The sequence below is a fragment of the Mangifera indica genome, chromosome 15 (genome assembly GCF_011075055.1).
Source record: "Mangifera indica cultivar Alphonso chromosome 15, CATAS_Mindica_2.1, whole genome shotgun sequence".
Taxonomy (NCBI): domain Eukaryota; kingdom Viridiplantae; phylum Streptophyta; class Magnoliopsida; order Sapindales; family Anacardiaceae; genus Mangifera; species Mangifera indica.
In genome coordinates this window covers 10163280-10186135 of record NC_058151.1, presented here as the reverse complement: position 1 = coordinate 10186135, position 22856 = coordinate 10163280, and the positions used below count along the sequence as shown (strand labels likewise).

The window sequence follows — 22856 nt, the reverse complement described above, 5'->3', positions numbered from 1 at the left end:
ACAAAAGTATACAACATATATGTATACAACTGATTACAAATTAGGAAGAGACTAGTCAACTACTCTAATATGTGAATAAACAAATTCCTATAAATCAGGAATATATAGGCTACCAAATCTCCTATAAATCAGGAATTTAGAGGCTAAAAATCTCTTAAATATACTCTAATTATGTACACAGTTCAACAGTATTAACTGATTTAAGAAAAGAGAAATCCAAAAAGGTACGTAAAATTTTGTGAAGAGTTTAGATATTATTGTTTAATCCTTACCTATTATAAACAACGTGGTATCAAAATTAAGAGGACCAAGTGTGTTGTAAAAATCCCCTTGGTCAACAAGATTTAAATAAATTATAATAGGTTTTGTGTGTGACTATGATTATATTTCTGGTTGTCGTAATGTTTTGTCCGCATGCGAGCATGTTGGAATTTTACCTATCAGAATAAGCTTTTAGGTTACATAGTAAGTTAACTAATATCAATTAGAATAGAGCTACACTGTGGTTGCTAATGTAAAAGAGACCTGTAACTTTTCCATAGTAATCTCAAAATTTGTTTGTTTGTATCTTCTGATTGCTGGCAAACTAGGTCAATTGTGAATGGTTTTTATTTTTATCAAATTGAGCGATCTTTCTTGTTTTGGTTTAGAGGTGTTTCCCAGATTTACAGGTTATTTTAAGCAGAAATCTAGAAAATGAATATTAACCTAGATTTGTGGTATTTACAGTTTGCAACAGAGAAGTCAATTAGTGCTTCTCCAGAAGTGAAGGCAGAGTATCTTTCATGTCTGAAACATCTTTCAAGTTTAATAGGCGATGCCAATGCTGGGGGAAGACACAAATTAAGGGAACCTACTTTGCAAGAACTGAAAGATGAAATCAAGCGTTTAGAAGTTGAAGTATCTTCCAAGAGAAGATAAAAATGATAAACCTGTGGCCAACTCAGTAGCACCAGAAGTAACAGCCAGAAAAATGAACCAGTTCAGTTCCTCAGATATGTGCATGCAGAAAATATGAACGATCAGGTTCAGTTCGTTCTGTGACCTGTATCATACTTGAATAAGAGTGATAAATTGTCTTGGTAGCCTTGTCTTCTTTGCCGGACCTCTCTCCGGAATTTTCTTGGCAAGTCATGACACCACACGATGCCAGCTTTTGGTTATGTGGCCTTGAATGAATTCAGTTTTATGAGTATCCAGTGACTGAAGGAAAAGAAAAGAGAACGATAACAATGAATTCAAGTTTATAGATGATCAGCAATAAAATATCATATTACTATTTAACCCAACAAAGAGAAGAATCATAAAAACTGAAAGACAAATATTATATGTATGTATCTATTTTAGATATACAAATGAATATATATTTATATATGTCATCAAATGATTAGTTATTTTATCTTTAATTTAAAATTAGTAATCACGTGATGACATATATATGTATTAATGTATATCTAAAATGGGTATACATTGTTTTATTGAAACTAAAAAGACAGTTCGAATTTTGTACTTGGTAAAATAATATTTCTTAATCATCATTTTAAATGTTGTCATCTATAGCTGGGAAATTTCATCCTCCCTCGTTTTTGTCTACCAACATTAACATTAGTGCGGGTAAATCAGACCTTTTAGTTGCCACTCTCTAATTGAAAAGCAAAATATTTATGAAAATAACTTAAAATAAATCAAAATCTTAGAATTTCAGCAAGAATTGCAACAAATTATTGTTATTAGTATTTTACGATGTATGATATATATTATATAATATTATACGATATAGATAAAAAATTTCATGTATCTTAAGAAGTATCAAATTAGTAAGATATAGTAAATGTTTTTGAAATTTTTTAAATTTTTAAAAAGTGTTTATAATATTTTTTAAAATAATATGTTATATTATAATATATAATATAAAAAATTTGGTTTTTTTTATACATGATATGTGATTGGATTATCTTGTGACAAATATTTACAACTTAAATGCAAGATTTGTTAACATAAATAAATAAATATAAAGAAGCCTCTTTGTTTATTAATTTTCGATGTTAATGCTATGCCTTGCGTAGTTAGATGATTAACGGGCAACCGCCCCTTTTAGAAACAAATGCACCGTTTAATTTCTCCGTTATGTTTCCCTTCAAGCGTCATAACTGTTATATGTTTGTATAATATTTCTTCTTCACAAAAGAAAGTCAAACATTCAGCAATAAACAATTTTAAGGTTTCTGTCCTCTTTCTCTCTGAATTTGCATGCTTCTGTTTTTTTTTCTCTGCTCATATTCAAAGTTTCTGTAATCGCTCATTGTTAATGGTGATATATATAAATATGTGATATTTGTAATGACATAAACAGAAATATACAGAGCTCTGAAATTGTGTACCTCTAATTCATCAAAAACTAGAAACCAAGAAAATCACTTTTGACCACGCCTGTACTTTATTCTTCATCTTCTGCAGGTCGCCTTTATGTATATATTTTATCATGCTCTGCGCAGAAAACAGAGCATACAAGAGAAATGTCAGAGTTGACATTTTTTTTTTTGAGTCATTGAAAACAAATAAATTAACTAATAATTAATGTTCCAATCTGTTCTTTTTTGGGTTTAATTATATATGTCACGATCCATTATATATTTTTTTGTTTTCCTTTTCCTTTTCCCTTGTCCTTATTCAGATTATTAGACTGCTTTACTTGCACTTCAAGTTTCACCATTGCCTTTTCCTATAAAATGTCTTGTTGTTTGCCCTCTTCTCCTCTCCCTGTTGAAGTAGAAGCCTGCAAGTATACAACTGATACAAAGAACAGAGGAAGATTTTTTTTTTTTGGCATGTATAAATTACTGGAAACATAAGTTTACTGAATTTTATCACCGATTTACAGGTTTCATAATATTGGAATAATTAAAGAGAATTTCAGATGGGTTGTCCTCCTTATCTTCTGTTTCTGTTAATTTTATTATTTATTTCACCAAAGAGCCATTCATGGGGTTTGTTTTCTTCTAGCACTTCTGCAGAGAAAACTCAAGCCAATGATTTCCCTTCACGGCCAAAAGAAAATTCCAATGGTTTTGTTGCTGAATTCTCTATAAAGGGTGTTGATAATGTGAAGGGAAAGCAGCTTGTTGAAGAAGCGAAAGGCAAATTTTTTTACGAACACTAGTTGGAGAAATGCTTATAGACATCTCTTCGCCGGCTGCTCGGAGATTATTGCCCTTGAAGAGAAAAGGTCTAGATTTTCTTGGCATCTCAGTGATTGCTTTCAAAAGGACTCCGGGAGACCTCCATTTCCATATTGTGATCCAAATTCTACCATGGTTAATTGCCTGAAGAAATTAGATGATGAGGAGCACAAGACTTATCTGGCATTCTTATTGGAAACTAATTCCATTTGCCACCAGTTACAGTTGAGTGCAATTCTTTTACTTGATTGAATTTAGAATTTTTTACTGCTTAGAAACAAAGATTGACAAGTTTTGTTCCTATTTTTTGCCAGGGCTCATGCATTTCAGCATGAAACTGAGAGACTGGTGAATGACCTTAAACGTTCTGCAGAATATACAGAAAACAAGCTGGAAATCATAGAAGAGAAATCTGACACACTGTTGCAGAATTCCAACAAGATATATGAGTCGTTGGATTCCATTGATAACCAAGTTCAAAGTGTAGCTCAAACGGCAAAGGGTGTACAAGATCGTGTAGATGTTTTGTCAAGGCATTCGGAAGCTGTTTATCAGCAATCTACGAAAATTGCATCTTCTCAAGCGGAGCTACAAGAAGGACAAGTCAGAATGAAGGAAAAGTTTGATGAAGGGATGGCATTGCTTCATGACGCTTACAAAGTTTTGGGTGAAGAAGTTGGAACCTTAAGAGACGAGGCTATTGGAATCGAGCAAGAGATCAGCAAAGTTGGAGATGCAATGTTTTCCAGGATGGAAAATCTACAGAAGAAAGCTGATGATATTGGGAGCATGGCGGGAGTTTCTTTAGATAAGCAACAACTACTTCTTCAGGGTCAATCCACAGCACTTGATGGCCTTCAATTTCTAACCAAATTTCAATCTGAAGCACTTGAAGAAAGCAGGTAAATTGGGGGGAAAAACACCTGATTTAGTATATAATCAACAAAGCAAATATCTTTAACTAAACATTTCTTGGTTGATGATTACAGGAAGAAACTGCAAGAATTAGCTGATTATGGGCATAAACAACAGGAAAAGCTTTTAAAAAGACAAGCACAGCTTCAGGAAGTTCATGATCACCTGGTTGAGAACTCAGAATCGCTATTGGCAGCTCAGGTTTGTGTTTCCTATAAGCCTTATGACTCTTAATTGGAGTTTCGGATTAGTATTGAAACTCCATTACCCTTTTGCAGGAATCTTTTGAATCAAAGCAAGCTAGCATGTTCATTTCTCTAGATAAGCTATCTGCTCTGCAGAAAACCATGATGTTGGAGTCCCGAATAATCAAGTCTCTCTTCATCTACTCTATGACTATTTTTATCATCTACATGTTCACCAGTGCAAAGCAAACCTACACCATCAGGCACAGGTTATACATGGGTATGCACATTATTATCTGTTTTTTATTATTGTGTATCTGTTTAAGTTTTCAGTTGTAGAATTGATATTTGTTTTCAACAGGGCTGTGCGTTACATTCTTGATTGAAGTGGCAATAGTTCGATTCACAACAAATGAAATTGAGCAACAAACATGGATGATAAATTTAGTTAGATCGCTTTTTCTGATTCTCTCAGCATTGCAGCTTCTACATGCCATTTTTACCTACATGTATGAGCAATGAAGAATTCATAAAGGTTTTGTATTAATAGATTTATTTGTTAATAGATTCTAGAACTGATGAAAGAATGGTTCGTTTGTTGTGCAGAGACTATGAATTCTTGAATCATCAGATGCTACAAACCTTGCTTGAGAAAGTTAATGGCTTCCAAAGAAACAAAGAGCTGACATGGGAGTCTGAGTCAGAGAGTGATGTAGATTGGCCTTCATGGATGCATAGAGAATTGCCAGAGGAAATAGATGATTTTGAAGATCCCAACCATTTGATTTCGGATGGAAAACAGTGATTAATCTTCTGTAGAAATGAGATTAGCTATTGTATTTAGACTTTTGTTTATCTCATTCATGTACTAGATCAATTTACTTGAAATGCAGAAGCAGTTCAATACTAATTCATAGAGTTTCTTACAAATATATAAACTCATTTTGTCTGTAGAATACAAGATCAGGATTTGCAGGTGTTTTCAGGAAATGGAGTGGCTCATAAAACCTACAAGCTGCAATTGGGAGCTAGTTATTTTGGCTCATTAGTCTTTGAACATGAAGTAATCCCTGTTTGATTATATGAACTCTCCCAATTCTTTCCATCATAAAGTTTAATCTCAACATGGGACAGGGTTCCTGGGTCTATGCACCTGTATGTAACTGCAATTCCATCTGGATTTGATCGTGGAATATAGAATGAAGTGATGCCACAGACCTTACAGAATATGTGCTTTGCTGTATGAGTGCCAAAAGTGTATGTCGTAAGAAACTCTTTGGAATCTCCCAAAAGCTCAAATCTTTGAGAAGGAACGATGAAGTGAACATTGGCTCTCATTGAGCAGTCAGAACAGTTGCATTTCCAAGCTATAACACTACTTGGTGCTTGGACTCGCCATCTTACTCTTCCACAGTGGCATCCGCCATTATGCACAATTAAGTCTTCATCCATTCCAGTACAAATATTCAGCAGTGCAAGCTAACTGCAATAAGTTATATAACAAATGTTATTTCCATATGCATACGTTGCAGTCGCCAAATAAATGAAATACACCATTTTGACATGCCAAGTAGCTAGGAGAACTCTTCAAGTCTCTGCCAGAGCCAAAACAACATAACTTTTGTTTGCAAATGCATAACCACAATTCTGTGTCAATTGTCTTACATAGACTATGGTGCAAAATGTAGAGAATCTTGGTATCATATTGATTTGCTGGGCTGTCAACTAAACTGTGGTGCTTGGACAGAAAATTTTCGTTTTAAACTCCCTAAATAACTTAAAACAAAATAAATAAATAAATTGATTTCTAAAAGATGTAGTAGCTCACTTTTAAAAATGTGATTGGAAAAAAATGGCAAAATATAGAGAGAAAAGAAGAGAAATTGGCTATCTAAAAACTTTATAGAGAACAGTGGCTTATATAATGTTTAGCAAATATAATGTTGGGCAGGTTTTAAAACATTTTTATTTAAAATACAAACAAAAAAAATTAAGAAATTGTGCAAAAGAAAACATCCATTTATAGAGGGTTGCTATTTATCCCTACTAGATGACTCGTAGAAAGAAATCACTCATTAAAAATAGAGTTATGCAAAGCAAAAATAAGTAAAAGGGAAAAGGAATACCTCTCAACAGACAAGTAAAGGAGTTAAAAACAAAGGAGATAGGGATATAAATATATTCTTTTGTTATTTTTGAAGCCAATATAGAACCTAATCACCATTGTTTATGCATCAACTTGCTTTCCTAACAAACATAAGTTCATATTTAGTCAGGATTTTGAAACCAATGATCCCCAAATATTTGCCCTGTTATTATAAGCTCAGGAAGTGTTTCTACTAGTAAGGGGTTTTAACTCAAAAACCTATCTTATGCCCTTTGACCCTTTATGTAAGCAATTTATTACTGTAAAATTGGCAAAAAAACATAAAGTCCTCTGGCAAGATCACGCGTACAAATTGAAATAATCTGTGTATCTCTGAAAAGACCTTTGTCTTCTTATTCAAAGTTACTTCTATTCCTTTGACTACCTAGGACCGAGTCAAGGCCAATCTCCAAATTGCACTAAATCCTATCCACAAGTAATGGCTAAACTTAAACCCTAACTGATATACTTTTCAGAAATAGAAGCTTATGCTCAGGGTTCGAAAGAGAAGCAGAAATCAAGCTACATCTATTCAGCCCCATCACAACTACATTCATAAGTGATGAGATAAGGTGCGCTTCACAATCTGAAAAAGATTTGAAACCCATATCTTGGATTGAAAAGACAAGTTGAATAGATATCGCAGAGGAAGAAATTAGTAATAAAGATTAGAGTTTTACCTCAGAAGTAAGCAAATTGAGGCACCGAACGAAATAGCAGAAGAGCAGGCTTTCCTTTCAATTTTTCGAGTCTCCACTAGAGTCCAAACATGAAACACTTGTCAGTAAATGCATATCTGCAATGCTATTTGTCAAGTACCCTACATTTACATAGACTATGATGCTGAATGTTGTATATTCTTTGCCGGTCATTGATTATACACAGGATAGTGGATATTTTTTATCCTAATTTAGGTTCAGTTATATATTTGTATTACCTTTTTTATATTTTAAATATTTTTATTATTTTATATATTAAAATACTTAAATCAGTTTTATTTTTAATTTTAAAAAATTAGATAAGGCAATATTATTCTCTTTATATATTATAGAGAGAGAATATACGTGAATATATGATATCAATATTTGAATCAAAACTTATATATATGTTAGATAAAATCAAATAAATTTAAAAATTTTTAAGTTTAAATTTTTTAGATTAAATTACATTTGAATTTAAACTTTCAAAGTTTAAATTTAAATAAAAAAATTAAACTCACTTAATTTTATCTCTCTAAATTCTAGTTGACATTAATCCAATATTAAAGTAGAACATGTAAAAAATAATCTGATAATTGAAGCCTCTGTCATCTTTGAAGAGCATGTAGCATGAGGCCTTGGCGTGAAGAATCTTGGCGATATATATAATACATATAAAATTTATATGAACATTGCAAAGAACATATTCTTATTTTTCTACAAAACATAGAAGAAGGAATATACGAGTATTTGCTTGCTTTCACGTTTTCATTCACGTGAATGTATGTAGAATACATACATATTCTGCATGTTTTTGCAAATATATTCTGCAAAAGTACATTTGCTTGCTTTTCCGTGAAGAGGTCCCCATATAATATGGCATAAGAGTATTATACATATAGCATAAGAGATCATCATCAACTTGCTTTCTTGTGAATGAACAAGAAGAATCCAGCAAGTTTTACAGTGTTAGAGTAAAGAAAATTCAGAGGTTATTGGAGCGATACCTTGAGTGACGACCGATAAATAGTTTCATTGATCATCAGCCAATAATGAAACTTCTCAGATTGATAGCAGTGATGCAATGATAGGGCGACAAGTAAGGTATTCTATTGTTTTTTAAGAAATGGAAGTGTGGGATTTGATTAATGTTGTGGGAAGGGTGGGAAGAATAGGTCAACATCGATCCCAACCTTTAGCTTTTGAAAACTACTTTGGGTTGGCATCAATGGCACGGGTTGGCACCAACCCTTGCTTTTTGCATTTCCCGTGCTAAACCTCTTGTATAATTATTAAAGTTTATTCTGCTATGCTAATGATACCTAAGGCTGGAAATTGAAAATATGACAATTCACACTTTTTTGGCTTTAGTTATAAAACTAGGGTTATAATTAATTGACATTTACATAGGTTAATTTCATCCATCCTTGATAGATTGAAATTATCAAGCAGTATGATGATTATCTAAAAAAAATTAGAAACACCCATATGCCATTAGGAAGATAAATGAAGTAAAAAAGGAAAAAAAAAGAATCTAACATCAAATTTAACATTTTTTCTGTACAGTTTATAACTATGAAAAATTTATTTTAAAATATAACTTTAAGGCATTATTAATTTTAAAAAATAAAAAAGTCAATTGAATTGACAATTAACGGTTTGGAAAAAATGAACTATAATTTGACTTAATTTATTGAATATGATTAAGTGTACTAATTAATTTGTTAGGTAAAAAAGCTTAGCCAGATATTGTTGATGAATTTTCATATGTTCTTTAAAAAAGAATAATATTATGTGTATATATTTTTAGTATATAATTTAGGTACATAAATAATATGTCATCATGTGATTCATTGTTGTTTTATCTTTAATTAAAAATTATCAAATTATATAATGATACATCATTTATGTATCTAAATTATGTCCTAAAAGTGTGTTCACATAGTTTTATTGGTTTAAAAAGAATTCCAATCCTTTCATTTTCTTGAATCAATTGCATACCATGACAAGCACACACAATGAGAAAAATTATAGAGTTGTATGGCGAAAATTCTCTTGAATTTTCTAAGAGATTTTCTTTTCTAAATAAGTCTAAATGAATTTGAACTCTAGCATCAATGACCAATAGATCCAAGCTTAAATAAATAGTTTCTTTATTATATTTGGTAGTAGTCGCAAAAATGCATGAAAATTAAACAGGTGTCATTTAAAAAATAAATGAAAAAAGGGATTTACATTAATAATTTTTGGCAAAAAATTACAAAAATGCAAATTGATAAATAAGAAAGGAAAGGATAAAATTAGTGTCATAGTCGATGCCAATCGGATTAATGATAATCCGGTTTATTTGATTAATCTTTCATTAATATAATAAATGAATTAGTATATTTTTCAGGTATTTGTAATCAACTACCAAAAAGAGGCATACTAAGGCATATGGATACCAAGTGCACTTGTCGTTTCAGGAAAAGATGGACACTGTGACTATAATTAAGAATAAACTAATGTGTACTTAAAGAGCTATATTTTGGACAACTTGTTTTGGGTGTTTATTAGATTTGGTGAAGCCAAGGTTTAGTGTTGTTTTGATGCATGCGATGTTACTTCGTATGATTAATCGCAGGGACCCAATAAAAGAAATGTGGTTTAGATTAAACAGTTTTGAGTTTCGATTCAGCCCTGTTGAATTTGCGTTAGTTACTGGTCTAATATTTAGGGAGGACACAGAGGTGTCCAACTACGTTGATTGTACGGAGACGCCTCAATTAAGGGAGGAATACTTCTCAGGTATTAATCGATTGTTATCCCATGAGGAGATCGAGTAAGCAGTTGGCGATCAAATTTGGGGTGACAATGATGAGGACATTGTGAAGTTCGCGGTATTGTTTTTAGCATTTACAAGACTATTAAGGGCATATAATAGAACAAAAATACCTTATTGTTTTTTGTATTTAGCTGATAATCTAAATATGTTTAGTTAGTACTCATGGGGGATGGTGATATGAAGTAGAACAGTTGATTCGATGTGGGATGACATACATAGCAAATATCAGTATTGTGTATAACACTACTAGTCTTACATGATTCTACTCCCATTGCGTAGCTATAATATTTTGGGATACCTGATTGCTTTCTAGGTAAGTATCCCATAATCCATAAAATTAACATTCATACTGACGATTATAAATACTTATAATAAATGTTGTACATTGTGCAATATTAGATTTACAAGACGATTCAAAATTCATTGCTTTATGTCTGTCTGGAAGTAAATGATCAGGTTCCCAATATGTTGCTCATTGATAGATTTATATTTTATCATTCCATCTTTCATTTTATTAATTCATATAAAGTTCTTTAATGTTTTAGAAGGAGATTACAACTGTATTGCATCTGATTGAGATTAAGCACGACTCTGAGTGGTACATACGGGCTCTAGAGTTTATGGGAGAATAGACACTATAGGCATTATCAGATGAAGAGTCTACAGATTTGAATGATGATTATGATACCCTATTAATCTGATTCGTTCTACATCTCCCACAATCCTACAATGAGTTCAAATGTTTGGGTACAAATATGGAGTGACCCTTCATTTTTCCTAAATCAAATTAATGGTGTCTCATGTGTATAACCCAATGAATGCTTTTGGCCATGGAACAATGTCAACAAGGTGACTTACAAACGTAAATTGTTTAGGGTTTACGGTTATCGATAACTATACTTATTTCTTTTCATTGGTTGGCAAGTATTCATTCTTATCAACTTCAACATTTAATACTAAGTGTGCGACGTATTGGATATTAATGACTGGAAGTTGTATGTATAGGACTCCACCCAATATACCACTAGCTTTGAGAGAATGAAGAAGTTGATAACGTTGTATAGGACACTAACACACCTAAAGAAGGCAAACAATTTGTATACAACAAAAGGAATCTAACCACTAGAGACTTTACCAATACAACAATTTAAGTGTGTTCATAACACACCAAAATAAGATGTAGCAAGAAGAGACTATGACATTTTTATGTTTATGTTTATAGAATAACCTGCTCGAGATTGTCTATTTAACTTTACATCCAAACATTCTAAGAAGATAAGAAGGCTCGTGACCACGACTAAATTCCAAATGAGGGTCCTTAGTAAGTATTTAGGGTTTGTTTTTTTTTCTTGAACTTTACTTAATTGACCATATTTATTAAATTCAATTGGGATTATCAAAATGCAGGTTTTGAGGATTTCACTTAAGATGTGGATTGGCATGCAAATAAATTGGATTTCATTTGATTATTGTTTTGGTGATGTATTTGCATTTTCTATCATAACTTCCTTTTACAGATGATAATGCAATTCTATTCATTCCTTAATGCTTATCATGAAACGAAATGAATTAAGAAAATATGTTAATACAAAATACATGGTGTGTGATACAGTAAAATCCAATATATACATAAAATGAACGATAATAAATAAATGTCAGGTTAATTCTTTTTTGCCATTTTGAGCCACTGTCATCATGTACATATAAGAGCTTGAAAAATAATCCATCACGAAATTAATATATTAAAGTTTGGACGAAACCCAAAAGATAAATTAAACATGCAATTAATACACACTTAAAATTACAGTATCAATCAACAAAGAAAATTAACCATAATAATATATTCTATTAGATGGGTTGCACTGTGGTTATGAAGACCTCATCCTTGTCACTACATGATGTATAGGACAAGCCAACTATTGGCACTAGAGCTAGACTTAGATAGTTCAAGTGATTATAACTAGGTTGATGACATCAGCTACAGGTTTGTGGTTAGACTTCCCCTCATTGTGAAGGTCTTATTGCATGGCTAAAAGGATGATCGAACCGTTGTTGTTTCATTACTGGAGGATATATCATAGGCATATTTGATGGTGCCCAAATTGATTGATCCCCCAATGGATTATCATCTTCTCTATACATTCCTTATAAAAATTTCATCGAGTAATATGTACTAACCCATCCTACATAATTTGAGAGGTTATTGTAAGGGTGGATTCGCATCAAGTTGAGCATGAACATCCCTTGACTCGAGTTCAGCTTGAATAGAAAATGGTTTGGCTCAAGTTCGTCAAGCCAACGTTAAGTTCAGCTCGAGTTTAGCTCAGAAGAAAAGTGGCTTAACTTGGCTTAATTTGAGTTTGGTTTGATTTTGTAGCTCGAATCAATGGTTCAAATTTATAGCTTGGTTTGACTCAAATTAATGGTTCGAATTCTTAGCTTGGATTTGTGACTCAAGTTTATGGTTCATTGACAAAACGACTTTGTTTCACCCAAATAATATTCAGAATTTTTTATTCAAATTAAACCAAGCTAGGAATTTGAACTATTGAATTCGAGTGGATTCGAGCCTTGAATTTGAGTTGAACTAAGTTGAACACTCCTTGACTTGAGTTCAATTCAAATTTAAAAAATGAGCTAAATCTTTTGACTCAAGTTCGATTTGAATTTAAATCAAACAAATTTAAGTCGAACTACATCAAGCCAAGTTAACTTTCGAGACCCAGTAGACTCAGATCATATGTAGGCCTACATATTTTGGTGGTTCCTAAGTTGATTGATCTCTTAGTGGATTAACATCTTCTCCCTACACCCCTCGTAAAAATTTCGATGAGTAATATGCACTAACCCATCCTACACAGTCTGAGAGATTATTGTACCTTGTAACGGTCGTGATGTGTGCATATGGAATCTGGGAAAGTTAAAATTTCTCATAGTCACACGTTCGATAGAGAATATTCACGATGATCACCTACTACCATAAATCATGGACTTTGTAGTGTTACATGTTAATTGGTTTAACCACTATATTGGTATATTTGAGCACATGTCCAACAAGCTTGACCTTGTTAGAACAACTAATATGTAATACCCTCAGATATGTTCCAGGGGTAATTACGTCTTTTAACCCTGTTTGGAGATATTTCCAATTGTATGTGTGTGTTTTAGTATATATATAGATATATATATTTATAAGAAGAAAAAAAAACAAATATAATAATAATATATTGAAAAGCATGGAGGAGAAAAGTCAATAAAGGAAAAAGATTTTTGCTTTCCTTTTATTTTCCAGAAGTCTTTCGTCTCTTCCAGCTTTTTCCATCCTTCTCTCATCTCTTTCAGAAGAAGGCAGTGTTCTTCATTTCTTTGCTGTATTTTAAGAACAGTGAGTGATTTTGAGGGGATTTTGGAAGATAAATAAGGAAAGAAAAAGAAAATGAAGCACTTGGAAGCTTTGGTAACCAAAGATCTCCTTCTTTTCCCTTTTATCTATGTTTATATGCATGTTATGTGAATATGTTAGTGTGTTTTGATATTGATTTAAAGTGGTCTTGGTGATAAAGGAAACAAAACAAAGAGAAGGAAGCCAATTTGCAAGGATTTGGCTTGAAACAAGGTAAGGGGAATCATTATTGATATGTTGCATGTCTTAAGCTTTTGATTCCTTGGATCTATGTTATAAATGGTGATTTTGAAGTTGAGGAATGTTTTTTTGCCATCTGGGATGTCTATGTGTGTGATTTTGTTTTAGGCAGAAAGTTGCATGATATTTACAGTTTTTGCCACTGAATTCGTCCCATGTTTTGGCTACCTTATCTGATAAATTATGGGTGATATTATATCTTGTTGGAAATCTCTTTGAATCCTCTTTCCAATGATATATAGCTTGTATGAATTAGAAACCGTTTGGGTTGTTAAATTGTATGAAAGGAAGGCTGCCCTGCTAAATGTCTGTTCTGTGAACAGTATTTCGTAATTTTATCACTGAATTTAGCTTACGTTTTGACTGCCTTACCTATTGAATTATGAGTACTATTATAGCTCGTTGGAAAGATCTTTGAATCCTCTTTTCAACGATATATAGCTTGTATGAATTAGAAACTGTTTGGGATGTTAAATTGTATGAAAAAGAAGGTTGCCCTGCTAAATGACTGTTCTATGAACAGTGTTTCGTAATTCTGGGCAAGAAAGAAAGAAAGAAAGAAAGAAAGAAAGAAAGAAAAAGGAAGAAGAAAGGAAAGAAAGGAAAGGAAAGGAAAGGAAAGTAAAGAATAAAAGAAAAAGAAAGAAAAGCAAGAAAAAGAATTTGGGGCTCAAGATTTAGGGATCGTCCCAAGAGTAATGTCTGGTGAGTTATGAATAAATTTAAATGGAAGCAAAATTAGTAAGATATATGACCCGCATGCATGCTATAAACTATGAGGGGGCACTTTACACTACACCGCCCATAGTAGGGCACGTCCGTAGTAGGATATAGACCCACAGTAGGGTCCGCTCGCAGTAGAGCATGCTCGTAGTAGAGCACAATTCAGATCACAATTGGTGTAGTGAGAGAAAGGAAACGAGCTCGAGCTTAGAAAAGTGCCAAATCCTTATAGTTAGCTTCCAGAAAGTATCAAATAGACACCAGATGGGACAAAGTATGGCCTAAATAGTAAAGAATGAACTAGATTGCCCCTTCAATCTCTTATAGAGATTATAATGTGAGGTTGAGTCCTGAGAGTTAGACAGAACAGGAAAAAAGATAATTTATTTGATTCTTTCCCCTTACTGAGTGTTCTTATCACTCACTCCCTTTTCTTTCCTGATTGTAGGTATAAGTGATCGAGGTAGCTACGAGGCAGGGTCAGGTCAGCGAGGATAGATCCGGCTGGAGTAGGGTATCTTTGGTTTGTATTACATGCATACAGTGGCATGTTCTTATCGACTTTTGACTTTTGAAATTTTGGTACAATTACATATGATTACTCCCTGATTTCAGATGCTTTCATATGAGTTTTCATATGAGTATAAACATCTTTTGTTTGCTTCCAGATTTTCAGTTTTCTTGGAATAGTTCTAAAACACTTTTAATGATGCGTTTATTTTAAAGTATTTAAAAAAAAAAAAGAGACGCCACGAATATTAATTCGTAACATCTCTCCTGCGGCGGGTAATACTTCTAGGGAGGGGTGTTACAAGTTGGTATCAGAGCATGATTTTGGGAACTCAAAAGATGTTTTCTAAAATAAAATGGAGTAACATAAAATAACACAGAGATGGAATACCCTCCAGCCACGCTGACCACCCTCGCAGCCGATCACTGTAAGTTAAGTTTTCATTTATACTTGTTGAGTTTTATGAAACTAATGTGTTTATTTTAGGAACGAAGAGTCAAACACCAGTAGATCCCACTCAAAGGAGCCAGAGTGAAGGAGCAGCTCCCCAGGAACCCCAGGGGGCACTCAGTGCACATGATGTGTGAAAGATTTTCAGAGAGATGATGAGAGAGCACAAAGGTGCTCCTACACAGGGAAGTGAGACGGCGCATACGCTGCCAATCTAGGGACATGATATGAGAGAGGTTACTTCAGCCTCTACAGCAGCCCCAGTGAGGACTCAGTTGCACCCTATTTTCAACCTCCCTAGTATGCACCAACCTCAAAAGTTTGATGGTGCAAAAGACCCAATAGCAGTTGAAGAATGGTTGGAATCAGTAGAGAGTGCAATGACCCTATTTGACATGACCGACCAAGAGAGAGTGAGATATGCCACATATCTTTTCAAATTAGGGGCAAGAATATGGTGGAACTTAGTCAGGGAGACGGTCAATGTCTCAGAAATGACATGGTTCGAGTTTAGGCGTCGATTTGAGGCAGAGTACAGGGGCATCGATGTTACTTGTATTAGGGCCCAAGAGTTCATTAATTTAGTGCAAGGGACATATTCTGTTAAAGAATATTCCACAAAGTTTAATCAGCTGTCCCAGTATGCCCCTGAGATAGCTAGCACAGAAATGGGGCGTATGTAAAAGTTTGTGTACGGGCTAGATCCAGAGATAGCTTGAGATGTTATGACAGGGGCACAACCACCTAGAACTTTTGCAGAGGCCTTTGATAGAGCATTGTGGGCAGAGGTTTTTGTTAGGAGGAGGTTTGGTCAGATCACAAGGCAAATGGTTACACCTCCTACTACCATGCCAGTTCCTCCGATGAGTAGTGGTGTAGTTTCAGTACAAAGAGGCCCTCTTCTAGACTGAGACAGGAAGGGTAAACGACCTCTTCAGTTTAGAGGCACGAAAAGGAACTGGAAGAGTGGAAAGAAACAAAGAGGACCTGAGATACCAGCTTACCAGAAATGTGGGAAGCAACATAGAGGAGAGTGTTTGACAGGCCAGACAGTTTGTTTCAGATGTCGTCACCCTGAACATATTGCTCGTTTTTGTACAGCTGCTCCAGTGAGAGTAGAGCAGCAGGAGCCTATTAGAGGGGCTACAACTAGAGTTTATACAATCACCCAAGGCCCAACAGAGGCTAACCCATCAGCAGTTACGGGTCAGATTCTCTATCTTGATACTCCTATCTATGTTTTAGTTGATTGTAGAGCTACTCATTGTTTTGTAGCCAATAGTTTGCTTGAGAGGCTAAATGTACAACCAGTTAGAGTAGCCCAAAGGATTATGATCGAGTTGCCTGATGGGGGGTTCATTATTAGTGAGATGATGTTATTAGAACAAAGTATTATAATTCAGGGTCGACAGTTATTAGTGGACCTGATTGTGTTCGAAATGTCAGATTTTGACATGATTCTAGGGATGGATTTTTTGGGGAGATACGAAGCTGAGATTGATTGTAAAAAGAAGAAAGTGAGATTTAACCTAGACTCTGGAGATCAATTCACGTTCGGTGAGGGTCATATCTGGAGTTTGATGATCAGTATGTTAAAAGCTAGTAAAATGATAAAAAAGGTGTGTACAAGATATTTGACTCATATAGTGAGAAAGGTTGAGTTAGGCCCAACTATTGATGAGACGCTAGTGGTACATGAGTTTTCAGATGTGTTCCCAAATGAGCTACCGAGATTAGCTCCCGAGCGAGAGATTGAGTTTAGTATAGAATTGGCACCTGGCACAGTACCTATTTCAAAAGCACCCTGCCAAATTACAAGAATTGAAAAAGCAGTTTCAAGAGTTATTAGATCATGGTTTTATCAGGCCGAGCCATTCCCCTTGGGGAGCTCCCATCCTATTTGTGAAAAAGAAAGATGGGTCCATGAGGATGTGCATTGATTACAGAGAGCTAAATAAAGTCACAGTTAAGAACAAGTACCCGTTACCCAGGATTGATGACTTATTTGATCAGTTGAAGGGATCCGTAGTTTTCTCCAAGATAGATTTGAGATCTGGTTATCACCAGGTGAGAGTGGCAGAGAAAGATATACCTAAGACAGCTTTTCGAACAAGGTATGACCACTTTGAGTTTGTAGTGATGCCGTTTGGATTGACAAATGCCCCTGCGGTATTTATGGATTTGATGAATAGAGTATTCCATGACTGCCTAGATAAATTTATTGTGGTATTCATTGATGATATCTTAGTATACTCTTGCAATCGAGAAGAGCATGAACAACACTTGAGGTTTACCCTCCAGAGGTTGAGAGAGAAACAGTTGTATGCCAAATTCTCTAAATGTGAATTTTGGCTAGATAGAGTTACCTTTTTAGGGCATGTGATTTCAGCAAAGGGTATATCTGTGGATTCTAGTAAAATTGAGGCAATAGTTGAATGGCAGAGACCAAAGACGGTCAAGGAGGTTCGTAGTTTCCTGGGTTTGGCAGGGTATTACAGGAGGTTTGTAGAGGGATTTGCCAGATTAGATAGACCTCTTACAACCCTCACGAAGAAAACAATGCTATTCCAGTGGTCAGATGCTTGTGAGCCAAGCTTCCAAGAATTGAAAAGAAGATTGACTACTGCTCCGGTGTTAGCACTTCTAAAAGAGGGAGTTGAGTATGATTTATACACCGATGCCTCACACGGTGGTTTAGGAGCAGTATTGATGGAACAAGGCAAGGTGATAGCATATGTCTCAAGACAATTGAAAGAATTTGAAACCCGATACCCTACGCATGATTTGGAGTTAGTAGCAGTGATTTTTGCTTTGAAAATATGGAGACACTATTTGTATGGGATAAGATGTAATATTTATACTAACCATAAGAGCCTCAAATATTTCTTCACTCAGAAGGAATTAAATATGAGACAGAGGCGATGGCTCGAGTTAGTAAAAGACTATGACTGTGATATTAAATACCATCCAGGCAAAGCTAATGTGGTTACAGATGCCCTTAGTAGAAATGTGATGATATCACAACTGACGGTCCAGAGAGAAATTCAGAAAGACATGGACCGAGAGCAGATTGAGCTTATGATTGGGGCCTTCGCTAGACTAGAGATTCAGCCCACTCTCATAAATGAGATTCAAGAAGCTCAAACACAAGATGAATGGTGTCAACAGAAAATTCAGAAGGTTCAAGAGGGTCTCGAGACAGATTTTCAAGTAGCGAATGAAATTCTCAAATTCAGAGATCGAGTATATGTTTCTCAGAGGACTAAATTGAGACAGAAAATTCTTACAGAGGCTCATAGTTCTCTTTACACTGCCCATCCTGGGGGTGTAAAGATGTATCAGGATTTAAAAAGATATTTTTGGTGGTCAGGTATGAAAAAGGATATAGGTGAGTTTATTACTAGATGTCTCACCTGTCAGCAAATTAAGGCCGAACACCAGAGACCTGCAGGGTTACTTCAGCCTCTGCCTATTCCAGAATGGAAATGGGAGCATATTTCCATGGACTTCATCAGTGGACTCCCTAGAGTTCAGAATGGATGTAATGTTATCTGGGTGATTGTTGATAGATTGACTAAGTCAGCTCATTTCCTACCCATCAAAGATACTACTATCACAGATCAGTTGGGAAGATTATATGTTAGAGAGATTATTAGACTGTATGGGGTACCCAAGACCATAGTATCTGATCGTGATACAAGATTTGTATCAGCTTTTTGGAAGAGTCTTCAAAGATCCTTGGGTACTAATTTAGCCTTTAGTACAGCCTATCATCCTCAGACGGATGGTCAGACAGAGAGGGTTAATCAGATTTTGAAAGACACGTTGAGAGCTTGTTGTCTTGATCATAAAACTACATGGGTAGAAATATTACCCTTAGTGGAGTTTGCTTATAATAATAGCTACCAGACGACTATTCAAATGGCACCTTATGAGGCATTATATGGTAGGAGGTGTCGCTCTCCTCTCCATTGGGATGAGATAGGAGAAAGAGAGGTGTTATCCCGATCTCTTGGGCCTAAGTTGACCTAGAAAATGATTGATGATGTCCAATTGATCAGGCAGAGAATAAAACAGGCCCAGGATCGACAGAAAAGTTATGCAGATCGTCGACGTCGAGACTTGGAATTCAATGCAGGTGAATTTGTATTTGTAAAGGTTGCTCCATTCAAGCATTTGATGAGATTCGGAAAGAAGGGAAAACTAGCTCATAGATTTATTGGTCCATATAAGATAATTGAGAAAGTTGGTAATGTGGCTTACAGATTGGCCTTACCAGCGAGTATGGACCGGATTCATGATGTATTTCATGTCTCATCGTTAAGAAAATGTCTTGGTGATCATTCCCAGGTTGTGAATACAAAAGATATTAAGTTATCAGAAGACCTTAGTTATGAAGAAAAATCGATTCAGATACTCGACAGGAGAATTAAACAATTAAGGAATCGACAGATTCCTCTAGTAAAGGTCTTATGGAGAAATCAAAAGGTAGAGGAGGCCACCTGGGAAATGGAGCAAACCATGAAGGAGAAGTATCCAGAGTTGTTTTTATGAATTTCGAGGACGAAATTCTTGTAAGGGGGAAAGAGTTGTAATACCCTCAGATATGTTTCAGGGGTAATTACGTCTTTTGACCCTGTTTGGACATATTTCCAATTGTATGTGTGTGTTTTAGTATATATATAGATATATATATTTATAAGAAGAAAAAAAAACAAATATAATAATAATATATTGAAAAACATGGAGGAGAAAAGTCAATAAAGGAAAAAGATTTTTGCTTTCCTTTTATTTTCCAGAAGTCTTTCGTCTCTTCCAGCTTTTTCCATCCTTCTCTCATCTCTTTCAGAAGAAGGCAGTGTTCTTCATTTCTTTGCTGTATTTTAAGAACAGTGAGTGATTTTGAGGGGATTTTGGAAGATAAATAAGGAAAGAAAAAGAAAAGGAAGCACTTGGAAGCTTTGGTAACCAAAGATCTCCTTCTTTTCCCTTTTATCTATGTTTATATGCATGTTATGTGAATATGTTAGTGTGTTTTGGTATTGATTTAAAGTGGTCTTGGTGATAAAGGAAACAAAACAAAGAGAAGGAAACCAATTTACAAGGATTTGGCTTGAAACAAGGTAAGGGGAATCATTATTGATATGTTGCATGTCTTAAGCTTTTGATTCCTTGGATCTATGTTATAAATGGTGATTTTGAAGTTGAGGAATGTTGTTTTGCCATCTGGGATGTCTATGTGTGTGATTTTGTTTTAGGCAGAAAGTTGCATGATATTTACAGTTTTTGCCACTGAATTCGTCCCATGTTTTGGCTGCCTTATCTGATGAATTATGGGTGATATTATATCTTGTTGGAAAGCTCTTTGAATCCTCTTTCCAATGATATATAGCTTGTATGAATTAAAAACCGTTTGGGTTGTTAAATTGTATGAAAGGAAGGCTGCCCTGCTAAATGTCTGTTCTGTGAACAGTATTTCGTAATTTTATCACTGAATTTAGCTTACGTTTTGACTGCCTTATCTATTGAATTATGAGTACTATTATAGCTCGTTGGAAAGATCTTTGAATCCTCTTTTCAACGATATATAGCTTGTATGAATTAGAAACTGTTTGGGATGTTAAATTGTATGAAAAAGAAGGTTGCCCTGCTAAATGACTGTTCTATGAACAGTGTTTCGTAATTCTGGGCAAGAAAGAAAGAGAGAAAAAGGAAGAAGAAAGGAAAGAAAGGAAAGGAAAGGAAAGAAAAGAAGAAAAGAAAAAGAAAGAAAAGCAAGAAAAAGAATTTGGGGCTCAAGATTTAGGGATTGTCCCAAGAGTAATGTCTGGTGAGTTATGAATAAATTTAAATGGAAGCAAAATTAGTAAGATATATGACCCGCATGCATGCTATAAACTATGAGGGGGCACTTTACACTACACCGCCCATAGTAGGGCACGTCCGTAGTAGGACATAGACCCACAGTAGAGTCCGCTCGCAGTAGAGCATGCTCGTAGTAGAGCACAATTCAGATCACAATTGGTGTAGTGAGAGAAAGAAAACGAGCTCGAGCTTAGAAAAGTGCCAAATCCCTATAGTTAGCTTCCAGAAAGTATCAAATAGACACCAGATGGGACAAAGTATGACCCAAATAGTAAAGAATGAACTAGATTGCCCTTTCAATCTCTTATAGAGATTATAATGTGAGGTTGAGTCCCGAGAGTTAGACAGAATAGGAAAAGAGATAATTTATTTGATTCTTTCCCCTTACTGAGTGTTCTTATCACTCACTCCCTTTTCTTTCCTGATTGCAGGTATAGGTGATCGAGGCAGCTGCGAGGCAGGGTCAGGTCAGCGAGGATAGATCCGGCTGGAGCAGGGTATCTTTGGTTTGTATTACATGCATACAGTGGCATGTTCTTATCGACTTTTGACTTTTGAAATTTTGGTACAATTACATATGATTACTCCCTGATTTCAGATGCTTTCATATGAGTTTTTATATGAGTATATACATCTTTTGTTTGATTCCAGATTTTCAGTTTTCTTGGAATAGTTCTGAAACACTTTTAATGATGCGTTTATTTTAAAGTATTTAAAAAAAAAAAGAGACGCCACGAATATTAATTCGTAACATCTCTCCTGCGGCGGGTAATACTTCTGGGGAGGGGTGTTACATAATAAAACCCAATGGAAAAAAAAAAAAAAACATCAAACTAATTTTAGTCATACGTACCCATGTTTGGTTTTTTTGAATTGCGTACACATGTTACCTTTTATATGGTAATTACAAAATTCATAACAGGTATAAGGCAGTACATTAGCCATCGACGTAATTATTGAATGATGTCAATTTAGATATGTTAAAAAATGGGTCTATATGTCGATTCTCTCCTTGTGCCCAATATGGAAGGCAAGTGGATAAATTTAATTATTGGTGTCCTTCGTAACAACAATGAAAAAAGACCTAGGATCCTCTTCCTTTAAGTATGAACCTACAATGTATATCATCAGACAACATAATTGTTAGAACCTTTTTGTTGAACAACCCATATATATGAAGAAAAAGTTAAACTTATTTTCCATGCTGATATCAATATGTGTCATGGTTCTCAGACTCTTGAGCTCCAAATTATGATAGTATTCCCGTAAAAGCATGAAAGACTCTTCGGGAGATCCTCGTATGTAGGAAACATCTATTTTGTACCTATTTGTCATGTCTGAGATAATTTTCTTCAGTTAATAAATACTATCAACCATAAACATTGATTTAAGAATGTTCCCCAATGACTTGACACCAACTTGTCTATGTTGTGACAAATTTTGATCTTGTGGACAAGCATGTGTCTCGTCCATACGTTATAACACCTAATAGTCTCCATCTTCCTCTCTCCACCATTTACATTGTGGATATATGCATTTAATCTCATATAGTATACTATCAAAGTGATTGACTTTCCATTGAATTACTGTCTCTAATGTATATTTTCGAAATAATGTTTTTAATTTTGCCTTCGAATTATAAAAACCTATCACCTGTAAATGTTTATCTCTTCGTATCATCCGATTACTAATACCTACATTCTCAATATCAACGACA

General features: G+C 34.6%; 2 protein-coding genes and 1 pseudogene across 8 annotated transcripts in view; 2 read left to right on the top strand and 1 right to left on the bottom strand.

Annotated features, from left to right (window-relative positions):
- Positions 1 to 1195, top strand: part of LOC123197259 (nephrocystin-3-like) — a 33651-nt gene extending 32456 nt beyond the window's left edge. For all 6 annotated transcript variants that reach the window (XM_044611469.1, XM_044611466.1, XM_044611468.1 and 3 more), the window contains one exon: positions 730 to 1195. In XM_044611469.1, the coding sequence (XP_044467404.1) occupies positions 730 to 921 (192 nt within the window). In that variant the 3' untranslated portion in view covers positions 922 to 1195. The remainder of the gene's footprint in view (positions 1 to 729) is intronic.
- Positions 1196 to 2863: 1668 nt separating this feature from the next.
- Positions 2864 to 5084, top strand: LOC123197647 (annotated as a pseudogene).
- A 72-nt stretch (positions 5085 to 5156) lies between these two features.
- The window catches only part of LOC123197648 (centromere protein V-like), a 30624-nt gene continuing 12924 nt past the window's right edge, over positions 5157 to 22856 (bottom strand). Inside the window, exons 1-2 of one of the 2 annotated variants that reach the window (XM_044611986.1) lie at positions 7106 to 7285; positions 5157 to 5762 (exon numbers count right to left, since the gene is read on the bottom strand). In XM_044611986.1, the coding sequence (XP_044467921.1) occupies positions 5312 to 5731 (420 nt within the window). In that variant the 5' untranslated portion in view covers positions 5732 to 5762; positions 7106 to 7285 and the 3' untranslated portion in view covers positions 5157 to 5311. Of the gene's footprint in view, positions 5763 to 7105; positions 7286 to 22856 lie in introns of those variants that run through there. The other variant, XM_044611987.1, reaches the window with a different exon arrangement.